Raw genomic sequence first — 27,541 nt, 5'->3', positions numbered from 1 at the left:
TTATGGAGCAGTTTTAAACCAATGTTTGAAGACAAATGGCTTTTGAAAGGAGATTTTGCTCTTACAGGCATCTCAATAAGCACTAACCTTCCTTGCCCACACAAAGGCTTTCATGTGACCAGAAGGTGGTTCACCAGGCCCATCCATCTTCCCAGATGGATTTCCACAACAGGTCTTTTTTGTATCTGTGTTAGAGAAGGGAGGAGAGTTACATGGGCTGTTTGTTTGCTTATTAGTTTGCTCTGGAGAATGTTGGGCAGGTCCTGTTGCCAACATTCCTTACATCTCCAACAACCACCTGCCCAGCAGTCCGTGTTTGGGGAATATTCTCACCACCAATCCTCCCATGGTACTGCAGTGCTAAGAAGAAATCTGGCCTGTTTCTTGGGTTTGTTGGAGAATTCTCTCTTCTGTCATAGAAAACTCAGCTATAGACTAGAGAGGCCATCCTTGGAAGCTTGAGCCCATCTTCTGGCATTGCTATCTTAACTAAGAAAGGTACTAAAGGGATCACTTTCTCTCCCCATTGATAGCCTTGATTTGTTTTAAACTGACCATCAGTCACATAGGTATGTGCCTCAATGCCTTGTAAAATGAACAGAAACACTTTGTCCTTGGTGTCCCAAAAATTCATAGGATATGCACAAAGGAAACAATTTGATACACCCAAAAGCATCATGTAATGGGAAAGAAAATAGTTTACGTAGCCTTTATGCTATTGTCTGCTAGCTCCCTCCCCTATTGTTGTTTCCTCCCTTCATGGGTTCACAGCAACTCTGATGGAAGGGAGATGGGCAGGGAAGAGGAAGAAGGTTACTAGGGTTTAGGGTTGCTTTGAATGCTCTTTCCTCTTCAGAGAACCACTGTTCTATAAATACACCCTCCAGCAGCTTGGTGTAGGGAAATGGTCAGAATCACAGTGGTTCATTCATGACTCAGTAAATATTCATGAAGTACCTGTTTTGATCTAAAGACTTTGTTAAGCACCAAGGGCAATAGGAGAGAGGAGCAGCTATATTGGTATTAAGTTTCACTTATCATAAATTTAAAATAGTAAAACAGGAGGTGCCCAAGTATTGTTAGAATTCAGTGGAAGGACTAAGGATACTTACTGAGGGCGTCCTGTAAGAATTTATTAAAAGAAGTGACCCTGGACTGTTTGGATGACATGTTGATATCATAAACAGGGCCAAGGAAGAGGATTGTAGGTGGATCCAGGCGGGAGGGAGATACAGAACAGGTACAGAGAAGAAGGGCATGGGGTGTGGGAGAGGGCAAGCATGCCAAGGAGGAAGTGAGGCCACATGCCCTGTACTTTGTGTCCCCAATGCTGTGCTGAGGTAGGGAGCCAGTGGGGAGCCTGTCCAGGGAAGCATATGGTGACCCCAGAAGTTTCCTTCTGCATGGGAATGAAGATTTTCAGGACCTTGGAAAGTGGGGCTGGCAGCTCACCAAGCACCTTCCCGTCTCTCTTCACTGTCTCACTATCTATTCTCCCAGGCCCAGAAACTTGGATCCTTAGTTCCTTATCGCCCCCATTTATATCCACTTGGTTACCAAATGCTGACTTGTTTATAAAGGACTTGAAATTTTTTTAACTCTAAAACATACCTAACAACGTTTACTATTGTAACTATGTTTAAGTCTTCAGTTACACAATGGTGTTAAGTATATTTGCAGGGTTGTATAATGATTACCATTCTCTCCCCAGAATTTTCATCATCCCAAACAGAAACTGTCCATTAGGCAATAACTCTGATGTCTCCACTCCTCCTCCCCAGCCACCTCTCTTCTACTTTCTATCCATTGCTCCCATCTAGAAATGAGCTTATACAGTACTTGACCTATTTCACATAACGTACTATTTTCATGCTTCACCCATGTCACCGTGTTATGGCATTTATCCATATTTTCTTCCTATGATAGTCTGAATTCTAGCCCACTGTATGTGTATATAGCACTTGGTTTATCACCTATTTGTTGATGAGCATGTGGGTTCTTTTAAGTCCTGGCTGTTTATAGTAACTGTGTATTGGGCTTTTTGTCATAATCATCTTCCACCTCTGTCTAGATCTGAATGCCTAGTGTAGCACTTGATTCTCAAGGGCCACAGGCTTTGGCTTCACATCTGAGCTCTAGTATTTTCTTGTGTGGAGCATGGGCAAGACGTGTCACTGCAGTCTCTTGCTCTTTGAACTGAGGCAGTAACACTCATGCAATAAATAAAAGCTGTGATGAAGAGCACTTTAGGCCATGTGTGTGATTGCATAGAACAGTGCTGACACACAGTAAGCCCTTAATGAACTGTGGCTCATAAGGAATCATAGCTCAGCTGATCTCTTAACAGCCTCCTTCCACTCTCCCATCTACTTTGACTTCACCATTTGTTCCAGAATATAGTAGGGAGTTGCTTTCCTGGTCTTGTTTCTGTCCCTTTAGCATGGACTGAAGTTCTCTTAGGCTGAAGTCATCCTTTGAGGACTATTTTGGCTTGTGCTTTTGCCTCACAGAGTAGCTTTCCTTGAAAGTCATGATTTCATTTACACTTACTAATTTGTTAGCTGTTCATATAAGTATTTGTGTTGTGTGTTTTATTTCCAAATCTCTAGAACAGATCTGGAAGTCTCTTTTCAGTTTGTACCCACATCTGAATATATAATAATCCGTGAACCCCAATGTAAAAGGGCTCTTTCGAACATCAAGTGGAGAAGGCACCTCATTTTGAAACGTCTCTGCCAATTTTAAGTCCTTGTGAAGGCAAAACAACTGAATCTGATTTCTTCTAAGGCAAAGAAATTTAACACCAACTAGGTATTTCTTAAAGAGTTTGACTTTACAAAGGCAAGTGTTGAATACTACTACAGAAAGCTTTTTGATTTTTTTTTTTCTGGTACTGGGGCTTGGAACTTAAGTTCTGGGTGCTGTCCCTAAGCTTTTTTGCTCAAGGCTAGCATTCTACCACTTGAGCCATAGCCTCCATTTCTGGAAATTTTTTGCTGGTTAATTAGAGATGAGAGTCTCACAAAGTTTCCTGCCTGGGCTGGCATGGATCCTCAGTCCTCAGATCTCAGCCTCCTGAGTAGCTAGGATTACAGGCATGAGCCACCAGCATCCAGCTAGAAAGCTTTTTAAAACCAGTTAAAAAGCAATAAAGGATAAGGTGTAGTTATATGGATATGATCATAGGGCAAAACTTCACTGTTGTAATATTAAAAACTATTTTTGTGGTTTGAAATTTTTTTCAGTAGTTACTATGTATGTGACTTTAAAAATACTTCAACTTAAATAGAAGAAATGCATAAATATGTTCTCCAGAATATTGTTGATGCCTCAAAATGTGGCCTTAAGGAGACCGAGGACCTTGTTTGAAAAAAACATGTTCAAGAAATTTGAGTTAAATATTAACAAAATATTAGTTTTAGAAAGCAGTAATTTATTTTGTCATGTGGCTTAGATGTATATAGAGCTTGATGAATCAGGAAACGGGCATGCTATGTTTAGGTTCTTTTATTTGAGAGGAGGCATATATGATAGTTGTGACCTATAGCCATTATGAATGGGTGGGGTATGCCTTTAATCTTAAAACTTACTGTTCAAAGGTTTGTATCCTATTTTTCTCCTAATAACTTTAGATGAGATTGGTAAGGAGAGGGTGTAAGTGTACAAATAATTTATGAACTGAAGTTTATAAATATAAGGCATTTCTGGCAAGTCTTCATGGAAATGGCTCCCTTTAATGGAAATGAAAAAGCCCTGGGCCTAGGGGTAGTTATATGTAATGGAGAAGAAAAGCCCTAGGGTGATGGGCAGGGATACCTCTGTGGAACCACTTGCCTATTTGGGCACCTAATCCCAGTTACCACATCTTCTCATACCACAGTGAGTTGGGCCAAGGGTAGCAAGGGTTGCAGAGCCTTCCTGTGTGGGGTTAGGTTTGGATCTCGACCTCTACCTCTCCTCTAGCTTGGGAGACTTACATCTCTTTGGGACCTCTGTTATTCTCCTCTCTCGAGGGACAGGCCAACTGCTCTTTTGGTTCTAGAGACAATGGCTTAAGCAAATCTAGCTTTAGGTGATTTGCCAGCCAGGGTTAAGGAGCATGCATCCAACAGTTTTGGAGTAGCAAATTGAAAGAGCAGCAAATGGCCTGACTGCTGCTCTCTTGTTCTTCCCAGAGGCCTGAGCTCTGCCCAGTTAGTACAGGACAAAGGGGGCACTTTCAGCCTTCTGTAAATAGCCTATTGTACAAGGGGAGGAGGTGGGGCGAGGAATGGCAGCATGGTGCCAGCTTGGCTTGTTGCATTAAGGAAAGATGGCAGGATTATTTCATTTGCTGCTGCCCAGGCAGGGAAACTATTTATGTGGGTTTGTTTGTGGTCTGCGTTCCGAGTGCAGCATTCCAGCAAACTGCTGTTATTCAGCTTGACGCAAACTTGAGGAACTTCACAAGAAGGTGCATGTCCAGAGCACCTGTTTCTTGGCTTATAGATGAGAAGGAGAAAATAAAATGTTAACGTAAGTAAAAAGTTTATAGAATTGTAGTCTCTGTGTGTATGTGTATGCGTGTGCACACATTTGTGTGTGTCCTTAGAGAATGGTGCCCTTGTGCATCACCCCTGGCTCTGAGCCACCTTCCTTATAAAGCAAGTACAGGGGTGAGAGGCGAACTTTTGTGTACACTGGGCACTGAAGCCACTGTGCAGAGGTCCAGGTGATAGCACTTATGTAAGCTATTGAGAGTTTGGATGAATTTCATCTGAGACTGTCATCAGAGACTCTTACTGCTAGAAGGACCCCTGGCACCTGGTCTCACAGTGAGTGAGTGTTCCAGCTGAGGTTAGGAATCACACGGAGATAGAATTTTGAGTTAGATGAGTGTCTCCACCCTGACCAATACCTTGAAGAAGCCTTTTGCTCCTCTGCCATTGGTTTTCTCCCTATCATTTTGCTATTGTGATATTCATTAAGAATTCAGGATGGGAAAGCTCCTCAGAATGGCAAAGAAATGCTGCTTGTGTTGTTAGCAGTTTACCCAAAGCTTGGATGAAGAGGTAGGAAGATTTCCATTTTCGAATAGTCATGACAGCCAGGGCCTATTCCCCTGCCCTGCTGTGGTGGCTTCTGTTTGTTTGTTGTTGTTGTTATTTTTGCTCAACCTGGGCCAGATTTCCTTAATAGTTGTCACATCCCTTTGTTATTCTGTGGTTTCGGACTTCACTTTATAGGCAGTTCAAAAGGCCCAGCTGAGGACCCCTTTTTGTAAGGAGTTGGGGAGGAGGAGAAGCAAGTTGACAGTAGAGTGGTGTGTTGCCACTGAGAGATACTGGTTTCCTAAGCCTGTAAGCCACAGGAATCATATTCTTAGCAATAAGCAGCATCATTTATGAATCTGGGCTCTAAACTCTCCTAGAGGAAATTTGCTTTTGAGAGGATTTAAAAAATTCCAATTCGCAATAACTAGTATACGTCTCGGACAAGCAGAAAAGGTCAAAAGCTATTTATATATGACCATGTAAGATGATGCTAAATGAAATGAACCCCAAGATAGGTGTACAAGAGGTTTTTTCTTTGTTACTGTTGTTTTTAATGTACTATATACTATGTGATTTTTTTTTCTTTGTATGTCCTTCCCCCATGTTATACCCCCTATTTCCAGTGTATATACATTTTTCTAATTTCGGGAGGGGAAGGGAAATAACAAAATGCTGAAAAAAGGATACAGATTTACCCATTGCAACAATGAGATGTACAAGACACTATTTTGAAAACGAACTTTACAACTAATTGGGGGGGGGAGAAGGAGATGGGGAGGTAGGGAGGGAAGGGATGATAGGGCGTAACAATGCTTGATAGTAAATGTACTCATTACCTTACTCATGTAACTGTAGCCCCTCTATACAGTACTTTACAATAAGAAAAATATATTTAAAAAATTCAAATAAGGGGCTGGGAAGGTGGCTCAGTGGTAGAGCGCTTACCTTGCATGCATGAGGCCCTGGGTTCGATTCCTCAGCACCACATAAGCAGAAAAAAAAGCCGGAAGTGGCGTTGTGGCTCAAGTGGTAGAGTGCTAGCCTTGAGCTGAAGAGCTGAGGGACAGCGCCCAGGCCCAGAGTTCAGGGCCCACGACGGGAACCAAAAAAATAAATTAATTAAAATAAGAATGAAATTGAAATGAAACCAAAATCTATCTCTAGGTTTTAGCCATTTATTAGCAAGTACATGAGTCTTAATACTTATTAAGAGACCTATTTGGATTTAATATCCAAGCATGGTGTTTATATTTACATACAACATATAAAGCTAGTAATCATACCTAATTTTCTTCCAATGTAGGTCTACCTCCATTGTTAAATACCCAGGTGGTTTTTCCTTAATAGCAGAAAAAGTAAAGGCAACAGATTTTTTATGCTACCAGTTTCTTTTTTTTTAATTTTATTTGTGAACATACTGTACAGAGGGGTTACAATTACATGGGCAGGATAATGCGTACATTTCTTACCAAGCATTGCAGCCTCCTCCTTTGTTTATCCTTCACATCCCTTCCCAGCCTCCCCCCCCCCCCCCCCCCCCCGCACTGACATTGTAAAGCTCGATATGGACATGACAACTTGTACTTCTCATTGTTATGCTAGCAGTTTCATACAGAAGAGTTACACGTAACCAAGTGAGATATTGTCTTATTGCAGAGACTTATCATCTTTTGATTGGCAACATTGGCCAGTTTGCTCAGTGAAGTTGATTTGCAGCCTGTTACCTGGCTGCCAGCTAAGAGGATGAATTAAACTGCTGTGTCTTGCCTTACAACCCACTAAATGGAGGAATTTGGCTGGCTTTAAATGCTGAGCAATACAGATTAGTATCTAATAAAGTGCTGTTGTATGTGTGCTGTTAAACATGTAATGTTCTGAAATGGTTTTTCTGTGTTGTGTTTTATTTTTTTAAGATTCAGCTTCCCAGACTTTTTAAACTTTCTTAGTGTAATGCAGTTTATAGCTTGGTGGCTGCTGCTACTTAAAATAGACAAGCTTAATCCCTGTGCATGACTATTTGTTTTGAAATAACTTGTTTGATAGCCTCACTCAGGGATGAAATTCTGTTGAATAGCCGCTGTAAATTCCCATAATGTAGGTTTTATGGAAATTACTGCAGGGGCTTTAGGGAGTATAGAGAAAGGGGGTGGTGTTTAGGTGAGGGGTGGAGAATCCCTATTCAGACTAGGAGGGCTGAGGGTAATGAAGACAAGTAGCAGGTGATTAGAGGGCAAGATTAGTTTTCCCATTAAAGTGTGTGTGTGTGTGTGTGTGTGTGTGTGTCTGTGTGTGTGTCTGTGTGTGTGTCTGTGTGTGCGTTTGCATGCCAGTACTGGGGCTTGAACTCAGAGCCTTGACTTTGTCCCTTGTTTTTGTGCTCAAGTCTCTACCACTTGAGCCATAGCTCTACTTCTGCTTCTTGCTGGTTAATTGGAGATAAGAGTCTCATAGACTTTCCTGCCCTTGCTGGTATCAAACTTCAGTCCTCATATCTCAGCCTCCTGAGTAACTAGGATTATAGGCATGAGCCACCAGCACCCAGCTGCACATTAAATGTGTAAGGCTGTTTGTGTGGTGCTGTTTGGCTACCTGAGTGTGTATTCCAGTAGGATCTAGTCTCTATTTGTCAATTTATCTTTGAAGTCTCTTGCAGAACTTGGATGGATCTATCTCTTAATCAGAAAAGCCTTTTCCAAGACCTGGCAGACCTCGCTGGTTTGATTTTGTCTTTCCCACTAAGTGGTCAGTTCATTAGAAGCTGGGACCCTGTCCTTGGCACCACCTTCCCATTTTCTGTGTGTTGTTTCTGGGCACTGGGGTGTACCAGGTGACCAGAGTAGCTGAGTTTCTGTGAATGTCTCTTGAGAGAAAATCTGCTGTGAATACTTCCCCTAATCTGTTTCTTTCTGGGCTGTCTCTTCTTTGGTATACAACCCAACATCCCAGCCTTCATGTCAAGGGACTTAAAAGAAATGTGCCATTGTCTTTTCTCATTGGGAAGCTAAACAGAAAGAAAACAGTGTCTGTTTGCAGTATTGCCCCCAGCAGCCACACTCACTGAAGCAGGTCCCTGCCCATGGGTGGAGCAATGGGGTGACTCCAGTCCCAGCTCCTCATTGGCCCATCCTCCACCGTCTGCTCTCCTGAGAAGCCAGGGATGGATTTGTCTGCTAGTTACCTTTAGCCCAGTGGGCAGCAGCAGGGGACTCACATGTGACTAATGCCCTGAAAGACCTTGGCAGGCCGGTAAGCGCCAGCTGAGCTCCTCTAGCCCCTGCCCCACCCCCAGCCTTTCTGCCCTTTTCTCTGTCACCAAGCAGTCAGCTGTTGGTGGCACAGAGGGTGAGTGACTCTGTGTTGGTGCCTTCTCTGTAGAGTTGTGACCTGAAGACATTTGCTTGTCTGTTCTTTCTCTGTTGTCCTATTAATTCTGTGTGTGCATGTGTGTGTGTGTGTGTGTGTGTCTGTGTCTGTGTCTACTTAACCTGGGCTAAGGTGGTAGCACAAGATTGAATGATTCAAACAAATGCATTATGCCCTTATTGGTCAGTAAAAGCAGCTTGATATTCTGCTAGTCTGTGAAAGTAACTAATAGTATAGATTTACATTTAAACAAAAGATTTCTATATTTCCCAAAAGAACACTCTTTTTCAGTCTTGTGACCTAGCCATTGAAAGGAATATGTAGCAAGCTGCACACAGATGCCATCTGATCTACAGTACGGCTGGAACCCTCCTTGTTGCTTGCCAAGGAGTTGTGTTGTTTTTTTTTTTTTTTTGTCGGTCATGGGGCCTGAACTCTGGGCCTGATTGCTGTCCCTGAACTCTTCAGCTCAAAGCCAGCACTCTACCACTTGAGCCCACAGCGCCACTTCCAGGTTTTTCTGCTTATGTGGTGCTGAGGAATTGAACCCAGGGCCTCATGCATGCAAGGCAAGCACTCTACCACTGAGCCACCTTCCTAGCCCCTTGTCAAGGAGTTGTTGAAAAAAAGCCTCTCAGCTGATTTGCTGAGTTACTTCCCTTTTGTTCACAGATTATAAATCAATAACTTTCTAATTAGAATTGAGTTAAAAAAATCCGGATGGCACATTTGTTTTTTTGGAATCACCTGTATATAAATTGTCTGTAAATTTATCTGATTTTATTCCGCATGTTTTGAATCCTTTCTCTTATGTGTAAACTTTCTCTTATGTGATAAACATGGCTTATCACTAGCTGAGCAACCTGCCATGGTGTGTTGAGAACACATCAGGGCATTGGTAGAGGAAACAACAACATTTAACATTTGTTGTACACCAACTTTATGTAAATCATTTGATAGTCGTAAAAGCCCATTGAGGGCTACCACTTTCATCTCCATTTGTACAGACTCAGCCTGAGATACAGAGGGCAGTATGCTTTGTCTTACATTATATAGCTAATAAGTCAGAGAGTCAGGATTTGGCTCCAGAATTTAAGACCTTTAATACCATACTATACTCTCTCTCAAACACTATTCTATAAGCTCTCTAGGTATCTGGTAGGCAGGTTAAAGTGTATGCATTCATAATTCATTAATATTTTTATTTGAGATAGAATATGGGGTGGGATGTAAAAACAACTGACTTAATTAGAATAGCCAACTGAGTCCTCCAGCATTTGTATGCATATTGTGTGATGTGAAGATTATTAGGAAGGGCTGGACTTGCTGGATACATGCTTGTAATCCCAGCTACTCAGGAGATGGAGTCAGGAAGATTGTGGTACAAGGCAAGTCCAGGCAAAAAGTTAGCAAGACCCCATTTCAGCCAGTAACTAGGTGTGGTGCTCTGTGCATGTAATTCCAGCTATGCAGGAGGTGTAAGTAGGAGGACCATGGCTCAAGACCAGCCCCAACCCAAAATATAAGACTCTATTGAGAAAAAGCTGGGGATGTGGCTCAAATGGTACAGTACCTTCCGGCAAGTGGAAAGCTTTGAGTTCAAACACCAGGACAGAAAGGTGGGGTCAGGGGGGAGGAGTGAGCAAGCATGTACAAGTGCTGGGAAGGTGAGAGAAAAGTGTTGAAACTTAGACAGTCTGTTTTACCAGTTGGGGAACTTGTTCTGAGATCTGTCAGAAAATATAGCTGAGAGTCCTTAGGTGGGTTGGACTGGTTTGTTTTGTTTCATGTCACTCTTATCTCTATTAGCTTTGGTAATGTGAATTGAATATATTTGATTAGATGAAAGAGAACAAAGATACAGTTTCATTTATTTGAGTATTTTATGGTAAGAATTCTACACAAGTAAAGTCCTTTTAATGTGGTTAATGAAAACATTTTTCTAAGACAAGATAATGGAGAAGGGGGACCAAAATGAATTATGAAGTGCTTTTAGAAACATGAAATTTGACATCTGGGAGGAGACCTGGTCTGTGGAGTTAATGTCTTGATTAGTCAGTCTGAAGAGTGCTCTAAGTACCCAGAGTGAATGTACCATTCTTCTCTGCTTGCAGAACTTGGCTTAAAGAAGCACCAGCACAGGACCATGCAGGCCCACGAACTGTTCCAGTATTTTCGGTTGCCAGAACTGGTTGACATCCGTCAATACATGCGCACCCTTCCCACCAACACACTCATGGGCTTCGGAGCCTTTGCAGCACTCACCACTTTCTGGTACGCCACGAGGCCCAAGGCCCTGAAGCCACCATGCGACCTCTCCATGCAGTCAGTGGAAGTGGCGGTAAGTAGAGGGCCGGTGAGTAGGAGGACAGTAGCCTCTGAGCTTTCTCTACATCTCCCCTCACTCATTGAACCCCATCAGAGTGGTATATGGATAAAGATCACAGTCAAAATCAAATATTTGTTTGTAGTTGTTGATGACAGTAGACAGACATGGGAGCCAAGACACAGAGCTGAAAGACCAAGGGTGTGGGCAGGCTGATTGTCCACAGTCACACAGAACATTATTGCAGAAGTCACACTGAGGTTGTAAGCCTGGGCCAGGCTCTGTGGTAGTCACACAAGATTCCACCAGAGGAAAAAGACTGTGCAGAGTCCCTGGCTTCACAGGTGTAATATCCCAGCAAGAAAGAGAATGACCACATGTACAAAAAGAAGACAGTTGGTGGTACATTGGATACTGAGAGCTGATCTGCAGACTGTGGTGAGGGACTCCTGAATTTCTAGAGTAGAAACTTGCCTGAATAACATGGTTACAGCTGTTAGGATAGGACAGGAAGAAAGAACAACCAAGAGCTTGTATCATTGAGGGTGAGGATTGCATGTGGCCTAGGCAAGCTAAAGACTTCAGAGTTAGGAACATTTAGCCAGAGTGTCTGATTAGGGCTTATTTGGTGGGATGGCATAAGGAAACCCCAAGACCCTCAGAAGGATATTTCCTTAGTGTTCCTTTTCTATTTTTCCTTCCTTTCATCTTTTTCAAGGCATATTAAACAGATACACACACACATACTCTAAAAACCATCACTTGTTGAAAAGATGAAGAAGCCCAGTTCTCAGTAGTGCTCTGACTCTTCACCTGCTATTTGCTTTGCAGGGGAAACCTGCTAGGTCAGAATTTATTTTTAGCATTTATTTTTAACACAGAAGGAGCTGGGAAACACAGACCTGCCTCATATATTCTTTTAGATGGGAATATGAAGGAGCCATCTAGGGGAAAGAGTATACACAACACCCTGGCCTTGATAATCAGCTTTTTGGAATTAAAAAGTTTAGTTTAGTTTTGGTTATTAGAGTTTGTTTTTTTTTTCTTTTTTTCTTGTTATTATAAAGGTGATATACAGAGGGGTTACAGTTACATAAATCAGGTAAAGAGTATTTCTACTATTTGTATTTCTATTTCTTGCTTGGATAATGTTACCCCTTCCTTCTCTCCCAGTTTTTCCCTCTCTTTTTTAGTTTTTTTTTAAGTTCCTTGGATTCACTCATATGAAATTATTTTCTTTCTTGCTTTTGATTTGACAATACTGAGGCTCAAACTCAAGGTTCCATACTTAGTAGGCAGGTACTTTACTGCTTCAGCCACACCCTTGGACCTTTTTGCTTTTATTATTTTCAAATAGGGTCTTACATTTATGCCCAGGCATGCCTGGACCGTGATCTTCCTGTTTGCATTTCTCCTGTGGCTGGGATGGTAGGCACATACCACAATACCTAGCTTTTTATTAGTTGAGATGTGTCTCACAACTTTGAAGCTTAGACTGGCCTTAAACCATGATCCTTCCTGTCTCCTGAGTAGCTAGGATTAGAGGTATAAGACTCTATACCTAGCCTAAATTCTTTTTTTTGAGGGGGGGGGGGTCCAGTTGTGGGGCCTGAACTCTGGGCCTGGGCACTGTCCCTCAGCTCTTCAGCTCAAGACCACCACTTGAGCCACAGCGCCACTTCTGGCTTTTTTCTTTTTGCTTATGTGGTGCTGAGGAATTGAACCCAGGGCCTCATGCATGCAAGGCAAGCGCTCTACCACTAAGCCACCTTCCTAGCCCTAGCCTAAATTCTTAAAAATGCAAAGATATGTCCATTTAATACATGCCAGGAATAAATATATATAAATATATAAATTTATATATATAAATAAATTGAATTATTGCTGGGAAAAGTGAGCCCTTGTACCCTATTGAGAAGGTAAAGGTACCTTAATCCTTCACCTGAGGTAAACACAGGTGAAGATTTGGCATTCTGTTTCTTCTGCAGAGTGTATGGTGCACAGTCCATTTTAGATACTCACAACTTAACAGAACTGTTAGAAATGCCAAATTCTTATTATATGAGAAATCATGGGTGACAGTTGCAGTGCATCTCAGCATGACGTCATTGTGCCTTATTGAAATAATTATAGATGTTGCCATCAGAACAGCTTTAACGCTACACATAGCTGAAAGGAAACTAAAATTTATCATTTTACTATCCAATATCTAGGCTTCCCAATTTTTCTGCTCATAGAAATAGATTTAGCTCTGATTTTTCAGAATTGTTAGGTTTTAGGGATAGACTCTGAGTCTGTTTTGCCTTTTAAAAAGAAGAATATAAAAATTGAAGTATAAAAGCACTCTGGAGTTGTGGTTCTCTGCGATTGTACATGCTTCGAAGGAGAGGACATGGTTTCACGCATTCTTGTAGCAGGGAAAAAGGAGCCCCATTCATTTCATAAATATTAGTAAAAAGTCCTGAATATCCAACACTAACTTAGGGGCTGACTGACACAGGGAGAGGTGGTTGCTTTATTCCTATTCTGAAAACAAATGAGCACAATTGCTCACACTCAGGGTGGTGAAGAAGACTCCAGTACTACTGAAACTTGTATGGCAAAGGCAGTGTACACCTGCATCATAGCCCACAGGCAGCCTAGGTTAGGACCAGAATCCAAACACTACATGTAGCATGAACATAGTTTAATCAGGGCACCACCACAGTTACCTGAAGGCTAGCTCTCTCTGCAGGCCAGAAAGGAGCTTCCATCACTGAAGGCTGTGCTGCTGCTTTGTAACTTTAAGCAGAGATACAAGCAAGTTTTCTTTGTTTGTTATTAAGCCACTTTCATACTTGGTACACAAAATGTCCTGTCTTCTTCACCTGTCCCAGCTAACTCTCTGAGACAGAGAGTGGCCCATCCATCCAATAAGGATGATCTTCATTGTAATTACGTAAAGCCTTCACATTCTGCATCTGGAAAACAAGCGATGGTACTTTTCCTGTGTGGATATAATGTCTGCCTGGCCAGCAGTACATGTACAGCTAATGTTAATTTTCTTCTTCCATAAGGGCTTGTGCTCTCTCTCTCTCTCTTTCTCTCTCCCTCCCTCCCTCTCTGTTCTTTCAATTTCTCTCTTTCCTCACTCCTCTCCTCTCTCCTCTCTTTCTTCTCTTCTTCTCTGTCTCCCAGGCTGGTGCTGGAACCCAAGGCCTGGGTTCTGTCCCTGGGCTCTTATGCTCAATGCTTACACTCTCCCACTTGAGGCACAACTCTACTTCTGGCTTTTTGGTGTTTAATTAGTCTCAGACTTTCCTGCCTATGCTGGCTTCAAACCATAATCCTCAGATCTCAGCTTCCTAGGATTACAGGCATGAGCCACCAGTGCCCAGCAAGCCTTCTCTTTTAGCACTTACATTTTGTACATGAGAGAACTGATTCCAAAGAGGTGAAGTTGGGGGAAGATCAGGAGTTACATTATACATAGCCTTCATTATAGAGGTCAAAAGTTGCCTGTTGTAACTAGGACTGAGGGGAGAAGAATAGATAAGATAATGAGGGGAGTGTAGATTGGTCCTGGCAAGTCTGAGGAATGAGTGGCTGGAACTGTGGAACTTGGGAACAAGCTGTTTTCAAAGTGAGTATGCAGGTACACAAGTCCAAAGGTAGTGGTAGAAGTGGAAGGAGGAAGGACAGCGAGGGTAAGAAACAGAGTCTAGATTCTGAACACAGGTTAGATATAGTATGGGGAACCATCAGGTGATGGGTGAGGGAAGGAAACAAAGCAAACTTAAGCAGTTTCTACCCTTCTGAATCCTCTGTCCCCAAGCTTGGTTGGACACCTGTATGGTCAGAGTAGAATTGCTGGGCCCACCCATTCATATCAAGGGATGTAGGACACAAATCATTTTGAAGCATAAAGACCATCACACTTATGAGGGGGGAAAAAGTATGTGAGTTCCTCTTCCTGATGGAGACAGTGAAGGGACTTACTTCTTAAGTAGTTCTTCTTAAGTTAGGTCAGATAGTTTTTGACAGCTTCCACGGTCATCAAATATTTCCATGCAAATCTATGTTGTCTTTTAAAATAAAGAAGGGAACAAATTATAGTAAGTGAAACTATGTTTATACCAAGAAACTAAGCTTTTCTTAGTTTTAAAACTGAGATTAAAAATTCACTCTAGTAACGAAAGGAGTTAGTCCTCAACAGATGTGGTATCTGGCCTTGTTACCAGGCCTGATTCTAATGTGAAGTCACATCTTATAATATGCAGCACCTGCTCCTTGCAGGTAACTCCTGTCCTTTCCCAGCTGGATGGCTTAGCTTCACCCCTCAACAAGCTCATGACATTTGAATCACAGGCTGGCTGGGTCATGAAAGGTTGACATGTATAATATCCATATAGTTAGCGACTTGCCTTAATCATGTGCACAGAAAGTTAATGAGAAAGATGTGATGCTTTGGACTCAGTCCTCTACAAGTTGCAAAGGATAGTTATCAGGTATGTGCTCATTCAGGAAGTACATGAACTTTGCCATGCAGGAAAGGATTTTTTTGTGTGTGTGTGTATATGCCGGTGGAAAGAACTGTTTAGGGCCTCGACTCTTTATGGCAGAGGGGGAAAGCCATTCTTAAACTAAGGGAAATGCCAGGGGACTTGCTTTTATGCCATAAAACTGTAGTTCTTCTTATATAAGAACTTGAAGTCAACTCAATATAGCATACCTAGTCTGTTGTGTTTTTCCCCTTCCTTCCTTCCTTCCTTCCTTCCTTCCTTCCTTCCTTCCTTCCTTCCTTCCTTCCTTCCTTCCGTCCTTTCTTCCTTCCTTCATTTCGTTCTTTTTCTTTTGTGGTATCACAACTTACTCAGCTGGGACTCTACTAATTGAGCCATGCCTACAGCACCTCACCTTTTTTATTGCTGGTAATTTAGGAGATGGAGTCTCTTGGACTTTTCTGCCTCCTCAAACCACCATCCTTTGGATCTCAGCCTGTAAAGTAGCTCAGATTACAAGGGGGAGCCACCAGCAACTGGCTTTATGGTGATTTTTAAAATTCGCAAGTCACAGTCCACAGGAGGTTTCATCGATGCCATGGCTTGCACTGACAAACCACAGCCCTCACAGCTCATGCGTTCTCTGCAATAAGGAACAGCAATCTTACTCCGTATTTGTAATGTCTGTGAAGTGTGCTACAATGAAGAAATTTTCTCTGTGGCTAGCTGGTGGAATCACCCCTTTCTACATAATCAGTCTTTACACATGTGTGTGTACAAACACCCACTTGCAAGCTGGCATAAGATTTCTGGAAGGCAAGAGAGCTGATCATTGACTCATGTTTTTATGAAAACTCCCACCAGATTTATGAAGATAAAGCAAGTGCAGGCCTGTAGAGGTCATAAAAGCAGAGATCTAAAGAACTGTGTGGTGATTTCCTGGACTTGAAAGCCTGGGGTCAGCTCTAAGCCCCGGGTCATCTCTTAAGGTGAACAGGACCAGATATTGCTGTGAGACAGACCTTTAGGGTCTAGCCTGAGTGAAAGCTGCAAGAAAAAGGAAGGTAGAGTTAGGTTAGTTGGTGGCATCAGTGATACTTGCTGACACCAGCCTGGAGGTTTCCTGAAGTGCCAAAGGCAGCTATAAGATGAAAATATTAGACTAGCAATTTTTGACTAGGTCTGAGGTAGAAAAAGGAAGAGAGATTTGGAGCAGTAGTAATATCTGGTCATTTCTGCAACTGTTAGCAAATAGGACATAATGCATAATGTTTCTGTAGTCACTTGTGACTACTACTACTTGTAAGTTCTCACCTGGGGCAGACTTTGGAACAAATCCAAATGTATATCATTAGAGAAGTGCATATAATGGTCTGGTTTCATATCTGCCTGTCATCTTCATGTGAATCATTACTGTTTTTAAGCCTTAACTTTCATTTGCTTACAGTTTGTAATTGCAGGGTCCTGATTTCTATTCCTCATGGTCTGTCTGATCTTCCCTGCAAGTAGCCAAATAAGGACGTGAGCAAAGACTTACCCTCCGAATTCTACCCCTAGTGACTCAGAGTCCTTGAACATGTTTTCCTGAACAGTATGGCCATTTCTGAGCATTTCAGAGAGCAAGCTGAGTGAGTTGAGATAGTGTGATGGGACAGATGGAGAGAGTGGCCTGGGTGTTTTTTTTTTTTTTTTTCTGATCAGAAGGCTTATTTCAGTGCAGAGATGTCAGTACTTTAATTTTAATACCTCTCCTGAAACTTTACAGGCTTCTTAACAATACACTATGAAAATGCTTTCTGAATTATTTTTTCTTACAACACTCACATTCTAGGAACTGAGTTTAAGGTGTTAAGAGATGTGTGGGCTGACTTAGAAACACGTGTAGCTAGTGCCTGGGGATTTGGTTTTGGTAGATAAAGAATCAGGTAGATAAGGAGCCCTGGGGACTGAGTGGGTACTCTGCAGTTAAGGAGTGGGAATGACTGAAAACTGGCCAAGTTTCCAGTTTTTGTTAAAGTCATTCCAAATAAGTGATTTTTTTTGTGCTAAGATTAGGTCATTCCAGTTAAGTGACTGTCTTGGGATTCTGAGGAAAAGTTAAGGGGGAAAAAAGAAGAAGCAGGGCACTGGTGGTTTACACTTACATTTCCTAGTTCCTCAGGAGACTGATATACACAGGATCATGGTTTGAAGCCAGCTGGGGTAGAAAAATATCTCAAAAATAACCAGCAAAAAGGCAGGGTAGAGGTATGACTCAAGTAGTAGAATGTCTGCCTAGTAAGTATGAGGCCCTGACTTCAAATCCCAGTACCACCCCCCACACACACACAAAATAAATAAAATATAAAATCTATTTATTCCTGGATTTTTTCTGATGTAGAAAGAAAGCAAAGGCCCACTTTATAAGAATATGATTAAGGGGCTGGGAAGGTGGCTCAGTGGTAGAGCGCTTACCTTGCATGCCTGAGGCCCAGGGTTCAATTCCTCAGCACCATATAAGCAAAAAGAAAAAAGCCAGAAGTGGCACTGTGGCTCAAGTGGTAGAGCGCTAGCCTTGAGCTGAAGAGCTGAGGGACAGCGCCCAGGCCCAGAGTTCAGGCCCCATGACTGGACCCCCCCCCAAAGAAATATATGATTAAATAGATCTGAAAATTCAATGAAATTTTTACAAATAAAACTGCTCCTTACAGGTCTCATTTAAAAATAAGGAAAGAAAAAAGACAAAAGTCACATGTTTTCTTTTATATATGTACCTAAAATATAAACATTTACAAACATGCAGGATCATAAATACGATGTGTATGTGTACATGTGTGTGTATATGCATTTAGATATGATCAATTGAACTGCATGATGTATGCAGATATGAGATTACTATAGTGAAACCCTTGTGAACAATTAATCTGTACTTTAACAAAAGTGATATTAGGACATTGAATCTTGTCTTGCTAATTGTGTGGGTAACTTGTGGGAAGGGGACAGGAAGAAACCAACAGGGAATTAATATCCAGAATATGTATATAACTCAAAAAAATACCAAAGGAGCAAATAATCCAATAACTGGGCAAGAAGCTAATAGGTAATTTTTCAAGTAAAGAAATACAATGGCTAATAAGTCCATGAAAACCTGTTCAGCAGCATAAGCCATCAGCAAATGCAAATCAAAACAATGTCGAGATTTCATCCCACTACAGTTATAATGGCTGCCATCAAGAAAACCAACAACAACAAATACTGGGGAGGATGCGTGGGCATAAGAGAACCCCTAAACACTACTGGCAGGAATGTAAATTTGTGTAGCCTGTAGGGAAACCAGTATGGAGGTTCCCAGAAAAACTAAAATAAAACTACTACATCATCCAGCAGTACCACTCCTAGATACCTACCCAAAGGAATCTTAAATTAGAATACAATAGAGAAGCCAGGCAACAGTGGCTCCAATCTGTAATCCTAGCTACCAGGAGACTGAGATATGAGGATCACAATTCAAAGTCAACCCAGGCAGGAAAGTCCATAAGACTCTTATCTCCAATTAAACACCAGAAAACCAGAAGTGGCCCTGTGGCTCAAGTGGTAGACCTGAAGAGCTTAAGGACAGCACCCATGCCCAGATTTCAAGCCCCACCATGGACAAAAAAAAAAAAATACAATAGGGATACTTACACACCTATTCTTATTGTAAAGACACAACCTAAGTGCTCAAGAATCAGTGTATGGATAAATGAATAAATGAATGATTAAATGAATGCCATACATGGAAGTTTGCTCAGTCATAGAAAAGAATGAAATTACCTTCTGCAAAAATATAGAGGTGACTAGAGATCGTGTTACATGAAATAAGCTAATTTCACAAAGACAAGTATGACATGTTTTCTGTCATATGTGAATGTAAAAAGGATTTAGGGATGTGGACAGAGGGAATAAAAAGGGTAACAGTGAATATTATACAAGCACATTATATGCTATTTTGTGTAATGTTTATAGTCCTGCCCAGTATTCAGAAACAAGGGGTGGAGGGAATTCCCATAAGCTAGTAAAAGATCTCATCTGCTCTATTAGAATCTATTGGGGCTGGAAATAGGAATTGATGAGCTGAAGTCCTCTCTGAAAGATCACTGTAGGAAAAAGCAGTGTTGTATCTGTTGATGCAAAGCAGTGAATGTTCACGGGCTGGGCACAGGAGTAGTGGCCTGTGAGGTGTATATTTAGAGAGAAGAGTGTCACACACACACACCCACATACATCCAGGATGGTGGTGCTGTTCTCCCTGAGCTTAGCATTAAAATCCAGCCAATTATTGGACAGTCTCTTTGGAAGTCACTTGGCCCCCACCCATGTTTCCCTTCTCTTTGGTTTTCTCCTCTTTCCCCTATTTCTTCTCTTTTATTTTCAACCTCCCAACCCAATTCCCTCTCAGAATAAGCAGTACTAATCCAATAGGCATTTAGCTGGTAAAGGCTGTAAATAACTCCTTACCCACCTGATTCTTTATCCAGTTTCAATTCACTTAATTAATTTGAAGTGGGTGACACTGAACTTCATGGGGTTTAGGCCTTTTTTTTTGGCAGCTCTGGCCTTGAACTTGCTAGGCATATGATCTGTCACTTGAATCATACCCCCAGCAGACTTGGGCCTTTCCATCCCTAAAAAATCCTTAGGAATGTAATTTGCATGAAACATATTACCAGGTGTTCCTATTTGTCAAATATTGGCAAGAGTTCTAATCTTGGGAACCACTGATATGTAGATGTTCAGTATTTTCCTTCCTCAACCTTTCCCTTTGTTTGTCCTGACCTTTTTCCCTCTTCCAGCGCTGCAGGGGAACTTGAACCTTTTATTTCCTAATTCACCATGTGGGAGACTGACCTCTCAGGAACATTAGTATGTATAGATGTTGGAGAATAGACTAAAGACCACTCCCTTGACTATTAATGTGCTAGACTCATTATCTTTTTTTAAAAATTGGAAAAGCTATGTAACCACATTTAAAGAGACATAAAAATAGTAATTATTATTCCTGAGTCACAGTCTTGATGACTGACAAGTTTGGTTTCATAAGCCCAAGCCAGCCCCCTCACCCATGAGCCAGGTATATGTGTGAATGCCACACTAGATATCTGTTCTCCATTTCAGCAGATGTTCCTAGAAATAGCCTCATGGACTTGGATAACCCAGTACTGAAAGGCCCTGCTTCTGAAGTGACTGTGTTTTGTGACACATAGGGACATTTTTGGCACTAGCTGTCATAGCTGAGCTTCTCAGCACACAAAGTGCAATCCTTCTCACTTACACATGTTACTAAGGCTGTAAGTACCCAGTGTTTTAACATTGATATTTTCATACAAGAAGAAAAACATTTAAATGTACATTTAAATGGTGATTGGTTAAGGGAGTAAGTGCATGATCATTTTATAAACTGATTTCAAAGTTTCATGTCCCTCTTCCATCAATAAAGTACCTGCCTTACAATTTGGTGACAATGTGACTTCTCACCCAGTCTCACCAGTGCCTTTAGGTTAGCATTCTCTTTTGGTCATATGTCTTGCTTGCTGTTTCATTTTTAAGCTCTTGCTAATTATTTTAATGACTACTTTGAATAATAATAAATATCTTGGCCTCTGGTTATGTTTTCAGGGTGAAGGCTTTATTAGAGATGTAATTAACCACTTTAACTTTGGTTTGGCATTTTTTTTATCTCCATGTTTCTGAAAGCACTGAAGATTATAGGCCACCAAAAACTTAAATCTCCTTAAATCAGCTAGAAGCTGATTACTAAATGATCATCTAAAACAATGGTTTTTGACATAAAATTGAGAAGTTGACCAAGATGTTAGCCTTCTTGGAAGTATATGGTTTCCAAATCCAAGCTAAACTTAAATCTCTGGTCTCAATTCACACCCCACCCCAACCCTGCTCTTCCATTTGATGGATGGAATTGACTCTGCCTAGGGGGAACAGGTTTGTTTTTTCTACCTGTTAAAGAATTAAAAAGCAAGACAATGTTTAAGGTAAACAGAGTAAGTTTATTGTAAATAAAGGGAAAGCCTAGAAAGTTAGTTTATTTGAAAGTGAAAGGAATTTTCTTCCAAGAAGGAGACTGCTATAGTAGGTGAAACTTTCCTTTTGGAGAGAAGCCCCAAGTAGGTGAAACTTTCCTTTTGGAGAGAAGCCCCAAGAGGAGTCCAAATGGGGTACCCTCAGAAGGTAGTTTTTATATTACTGGGCTCCTACAATACCTCCTCCCCTGGCTTTGAACTGATTGTTTGATGGCTCTTGAATGCATGACCCTGGCTCTTTTCATTGACTGTACAGACACCCTGGGAAGAAGAAATGGTTGAGCAAGAAGAAGCATTTGAGCTGGAGCCTGGGGCATTGTGGAAACAAGAAACACCTTGGAGAGCCAATAACCTATTTCCTAGTCTCCGCCCCTGCTTCTAGGAATTCAAGCATGCCTATCACCTGGGGGGTGAGATTTCACCTCTAAGAGTTTTAGAAAGTCTCTGTCATCTACCAGGATGCCAAGGTGGCACCAATTAGACCCAATATCTATGTTGCACCCTCATCCAGGCTCTTAGGAATCTTTCTGTCCAGCTTGGTTTTTGCACTGCTTACAGTCCTGGTAGATTTCTTCCTATAGATTTCTTTCCAGTAATCCTAGAAGATTACAGGGAATTTACCAATTCCCTGCTGAGACCTTAATGTCTCTGGAATAGTTCTTCTCTAAGGACACTTAGTCTAGAGGAATCCCCTGGCATGCTTATTGATAGCCTGATTGTAGGATCACACCCCAATTTGTGATTCATCCCTCATCATTCCCTTCCTTCACAAGTTCCTGGTAGAGGGGCTGGGAAGGTGGCTCAGTGGTAGAGTGCTTGCCTTGAGCTGAAGAGCTGAGGGACAGTGCCCAGGCCCAGAGTTCAGGCCCCATGACTGGACCCCCCAAAAAAAGAAAGAAAGAAACAAGTTCCTGGTAGACCTTGGCTTTAGGATGAGCCTAAGCTTCTTAGATTCCAGGCCTATTTTATACACACACACACACACACACACACACACACAAATTATATATATATATATATATAATTTTTATATATATATAATTTTTTTTTGTCGGTTGTGGGGTTTGAACTCTGGGCGCTGTCGTTCAGTTCAAGGCTAGTGCTCTACCACTTGAGCCACAGTGTCACTTCTGGTTTTCTGGTGGTTTATTGGAGATAAGAGTCTCACGGACTTTTCTGTCCAGGCTGGCTTTGAACTGCCATCCTCAGATTTCAGCCTCCTGAGTTGCTAGGATTACAGGTGTGTGCCACCAGCACCTGGCTGCAATTTCATATATAAATCATATTATACAATACCTTATAAAATTATATCATAAGTTATATACAGAAATAATTACACACATAAAATTTTTCTTCCTCAGACAACAGTCCTTTGTTTGTTCTCAACTGATAGAACAAGCTGGTGTTTTATATACCTGACTCCCATCTGCCTTGTGTTCAGTTCTTAGAGCCGTCTGCAGAATGTGGAAAGAGTTCTGTTAAGAGATACTATTGAGAAGCGCCATTATTATATGGTGAGAAAACAGAGAAGTCACACATTTTGAGAGGTCAAATCAGGAGTTTTTATTTTTATTTATTTATTTATTTTGGGTCCAGTCATGGGGCCTGAACTCTGGGCCTGGGCGCTGTCCCTCAGCTCTTCAGCTCAAGGCTAGTGCTCTACCACTTGAGCCACAGTGCCACTTCCGGCTTTTTTCTTTTTGCTTATGTGGTGCTGAGGAATCAAACCCAGGGCCTCATGCATGCAAGGCAAGCGCTCTATCACTAAGCCACCTTCCCAGCCCAGGAGTTTTATTAAAAGGCCAGCGACTGCATGGTTCAAGTCCCAGGAATAGCAAAAATAAATAAATGAATAAATAAACAAAAGAGCCTGGTGTGGGACTCATGCCTGTAATCCTGGCTACTCAGGAAGCTGAGATCTGAGGGTCCACGTTTGTAGCCAGCTCAGGCAGGAAGGAATTAGTCCATTAGACTGTTGTCTCCAATAAACTACTCAAAAAAAAAAAAAAAAAGCTGGAAGTGGTGCTGGGGTCAAGTGGTAGAGTGCTAGTTTGAGCACAAAGAGGCTCAAGGACAGGGTCCAGGCCCTGAGTTCAAGCCCTACAACTGGCAAAAAAAGAAAAGAAAGTTAAGCAAAAGAAGCCAGGCACTGGTGGCGTATACCTATAATCTTAGCTACTCAGGAGGCTGAGATCTGAGGATCGCAGTTCAAAGCCAGCCTAGGCAGGAAACTCTGTAGGACTCTCATGCCCAATAAACCACTCAGAAAACCTGAAGTGGCGCTGTGACTCAAGTGGTAGAGCACTAGCCTTGAGCTGAAGAGCTGAAGATAGCACCCAGGAGCAGAGTTCAACCCCCACAAGCGACAAAGAAAAAAAGAAAGCTCAAGGACAGAGCCCCAGTCCCTGAGTTCAAACCCCAAGACTCCCACTCCACACACACAGAGTTAAATAAAACATATATATATATATATATATATATATATATATATATATATATATATATAAAGTGACATAAGCCAGACCCAGAGAAACGAAGGTTGCATTGTTTCCCTCATTTGTGGTAGATAGAATGTAAATACACTAGGTGGTATGCAAGTAGTTACAAATAAATTAACTGAAGTATAATAGACTCTATGGAAAGCTCAAATATAATTTTTTAGAAAGACTGGGTCAAAGCCCAATAAAATGAGCACCTGGAAAAGGGGTACATGCAAGAAGGGGGTCCAAGGGTAGAAGGATAGATGAACACAAGGGGGCAGGGGAGAGAATACAGTCAAGAATTCATTGCACATACCACAAAATTAAGAAAAGGAGGAGCAGAAGGGGGTTGAGAATGTTGAAAGGGATGACACTGATCAAGATGCATTGTACTCATAAACTGCCTTGTTAAAGAGCACCTCCTTTATACAATTACTTAAAGGTAATTTTAAAAAATTAAGTTAGGCAAAAGGAGTGTAACTAAGTGACAGAGCACTTGCCTGGTATGTACAAGGCTTCAGGTTTGAGTCTTGTACCCACCCCCCAAAAAATTAATTAAAAACATATGTAGTACATAATAGATGTTGAAAGAGTTTACATAAAGCTGTACTCATAGGAAAAACTTTAGAGGAACTTACTAGACTGCTAATGGTCGTTTGTTCCTTAATATAGTTCTGAATCATTGGAATAATTTTAAGTAGTTATTAAATCACTACTTAAAAGGGAAGGTGGGGGGGCAAAGAGGATGTAAATAACCCTAATTTAAAAAAAAAACACCTTGGAAATGTAGCTCTGTGGTAGCATGCTTGTCTAGCATGCATGAATTCTTGGTTCATCCTCAGCACAGTGCATGTGTGTGTTTAACATACATGCATATGTGCATGGGCCAGTGTGCTTGTGAAGGGTCTCTGAGTTGGTACTTTTCTGGAATGCAGTGTGGGTCCATTAGCTCTGGCTGCTCAGATTTTCTCTGTTTTGACACCTTGCTCTTGTTTCATGGAGTTGCTATTTTCTTTCATCAAACCTCAAACTGGAAGTGATCTCTTCCACTTTTGGAGAGCCCTTTCTTGTGAAGCCAGAAATTCTGTCTGCTTTCCTCAAGAAATTCCTGATCATTGCAAATATGAAGTAGTAGCCAAGTATGTATTTATCAGTCTATTATGAATGCTTCTGTGGTTCTTAGGGATATTTGGACTCCTGGAAGTATTTATTTGCTCCTAGAGGACTCAGCTCCTACTCCTGCTGCTGCTTACAAGAATAAGAACTGTCTGTCAGTCTTATCCCCAGGGAGGAGTAGTTTATGTCAGGTGTCCCTGTGAGTCAGTAGATGGAGACAGCTTAGAGGACGGTGCCAGTGACATCAGGTCTTACCTGAACCTGCATATAATCTTTTGCTGCTGGTTTTTACTATTAAATGCCACACAAAAAACTGAAGTTTCTCATGGATTTCACTGCAGTTGGTAAGGAGCTAGAAATGTGGAAATAATCTTTCAGAGAATGTAGATGTTGTCATAGTAATAAAACAGAGCGGTGTGTCATTTCCACCAGAGGCTAAACAGCTTATGTTCTATACTGTGGATGGCAGGAAATTGAGAATTGTCAGTGTGTGTGGTTGTGGCATTTTCCTGTCCACTCCTCCTTTTCTTTGGCTTTGTCTGGCAGGTTAGCTGCCAACAGTTCTGTCAGCCTCTTTTCTTCCCCTCAATTTCCTTTAGGAAAAGAAAACTTTAGAGCCATGTTGTCTTGCTTCTCCGAAGCCTGAACATTCCCCGCGGTAAACAGGTGACTCCCATTAGTTAGCACATCAGCACATCATTCTTCAAGCAGTACTCTGAGCAGTAACTGGAAAGGATAGCATGGAGTATGTTCGGCTTTTACTTTGTGTTGTGATAGCAACTAGAAATTGTATTTACGTTGAAGCAAGTTGGGGGGCTTTGTTTTACAGCACAGTGGCTATAATAGACAGCTCATTACATGTATTCTATACTTGAAAATTGCTGAGCGTGAACTTTTAAGTATTTACACCACAAACAAACAAGCGCAGAAGAGAATGCGTGCACATGCTAGTTCACTTCATTTAGCCATTCCACAGTGAGTACGCTTCCTGAGACAGGACGTTGTAGGCGTCTCATTTCTAACGTGCTGCTCTGCCTGTTGGTCTTTTCAATAGGGCAGTGATGGTGCTCGCAGGTCTGCGCTTCTCGACAGCGATGAGCTCTTGGTGTACTTCTATGATGATGTTAGAACCCTGTATGAAGGTTTCCAGAGAGGCCTGCACGTGTCAAGTAAGCCTGTTTTTGCTGCCCTTGTGTGACTAATGCTTACTGTTTGTTTCTCATAAGGCAAGAGCAGCCCTCCTTTCAGAAAGGTGTATTTCTGTGAATCCTGTGCCTTCTTGGCATGGCTCAAGCCCTCTGTCTCCTCCTATGACTTGTTCAGACCCAAACTCAGGCCTCATTGAATCCTCTGGATATTTCTTGTGTCCCAGGGGGTTTCTTCACCAAATAAGTTTCCACGTTTTATGGAGAGCTACATGTGCTTTAGCTCCTAATGGGTGCTAATGTTTCCTATAGTCAAGAGAGACCTGTTTGGCTGGGCCCAGTCAGTCCAGAGTTTTTTTTAACCATCATGTGAAGCAGTGTTCCATCAGAGACACTTCGGAAATGTTTGGCTTATTAACTGACCCTGGGTTAGAAATAACTATGACGAAGAGATTCATGGAGGCTGATACTGTCCTCTTTTCCAGCCTTGCTCCCCTCCACTTGAATACATTTCTCAAACAAGGCCACCTGTGCTCTCCCACCCAGCCTTCGAGTGCTTTTATTCCTACTCTTGATCATACAACCCTTTCACCCAGCCAGTGATGATTCTGGTGGGTTCTTATTAATTTTATAAAACTCATCTCTCAGATTTTCGAGAACATCTTATTTTCACCCCCTACCTCCAAGTGGCACATTTCTTGCCTTTTCCCTCTCAGCATCATATGCCTACTTCTGCAATAAGCCTTTATAGTATAGACATCTTTACCTGACACTTACCTGATTAAAAGAAGATGTTTTTAAAGTTTCTGTTTTCTTCATTATTTTTTTTTAACCTGAGATGTTTTTTATCCTAAGCTTGGGACACTGTAGGACTGAAATACGGAAGAGCAAAGCCCAGTCTCTGGATAAAGAAGTCAGCCTAGAGATTTAAATTTTTCACCTGAGTTTCCCGTTAATCAAAGGTTCCTTATCATCACCTGGATGCACTTTATCATCTCCTTGAAAAAGGCCTGGGCCTTATAGCACTAGTCACATCAGAGATGTTGCTTAGCAGCTGGGCCTGCATATGGTACATGTTTTAGTTTACAAGGTGAGCCTGGAGCTTCACAACCACAGACTAAAGTTGGAATTGCCATGCTTATCCTGTAGATGGCCAGATAGTAAATACTTCAGTCTTCTTGAGCCATTTGGTCAATGGCAGAGCCTCAACAATACACGAATGAATGAGTTCATCTGTGTTCTAATAACATTGTTTACAAAAACAGGCAGTGGGACTCTGAGCCATTGGCTGTGGTTTTTTTTTTGGGGGGGGGGGTCTGGTTGTGGGGCCTGAACTCTGTGGGGCCTGGGCGCTGTGCCTCAGCTCTTCAGCTCAAGGCTAGCACTCTACCACTTGAGCCACAGCTCCACTTCCGGCTTTTTTCTTTTTGCTTATGTGGTGCTGAGGAATCGAACCCAAGGCCTCAGGCATGCAAGGCAAGCGCTCTACCACTGAACCACCTTCCCAGCCCTATTGGCTGTGTTTTCTAACCTCTGTTCTT

At 41.8% G+C, this 27,541-nt stretch overlaps 1 protein-coding gene across 2 annotated transcripts in view; it reads left to right on the top strand.

The window, feature by feature from the left end:
* Positions 1 to 27,541, top strand: part of Acsl1 (acyl-CoA synthetase long-chain family member 1) — a 64,551-nt gene that overhangs the window by 8,444 nt on the left and 28,566 nt on the right. For both annotated transcript variants that reach the window (XM_013025938.1, XM_013025931.1), the window contains exons 2-4: positions 4,251 to 4,258; positions 10,511 to 10,737; positions 25,910 to 26,024. In XM_013025938.1, coding sequence (XP_012881392.1) covers positions 10,543 to 10,737; positions 25,910 to 26,024 — 310 coding nt within the window. In that variant the 5' untranslated portion in view covers positions 4,251 to 4,258; positions 10,511 to 10,542. The remainder of the gene's footprint in view (positions 1 to 4,250; positions 4,259 to 10,510; positions 10,738 to 25,909; positions 26,025 to 27,541) is intronic.

This window comes from Dipodomys ordii, unplaced genomic scaffold (genome assembly GCF_000151885.1).
Source record: "Dipodomys ordii isolate 6190 unplaced genomic scaffold, Dord_2.0 Scaffold4, whole genome shotgun sequence".
Taxonomy (NCBI): domain Eukaryota; kingdom Metazoa; phylum Chordata; class Mammalia; order Rodentia; family Heteromyidae; genus Dipodomys; species Dipodomys ordii.
This window is presented reverse-complemented; position numbering and strand designations above follow the sequence as displayed.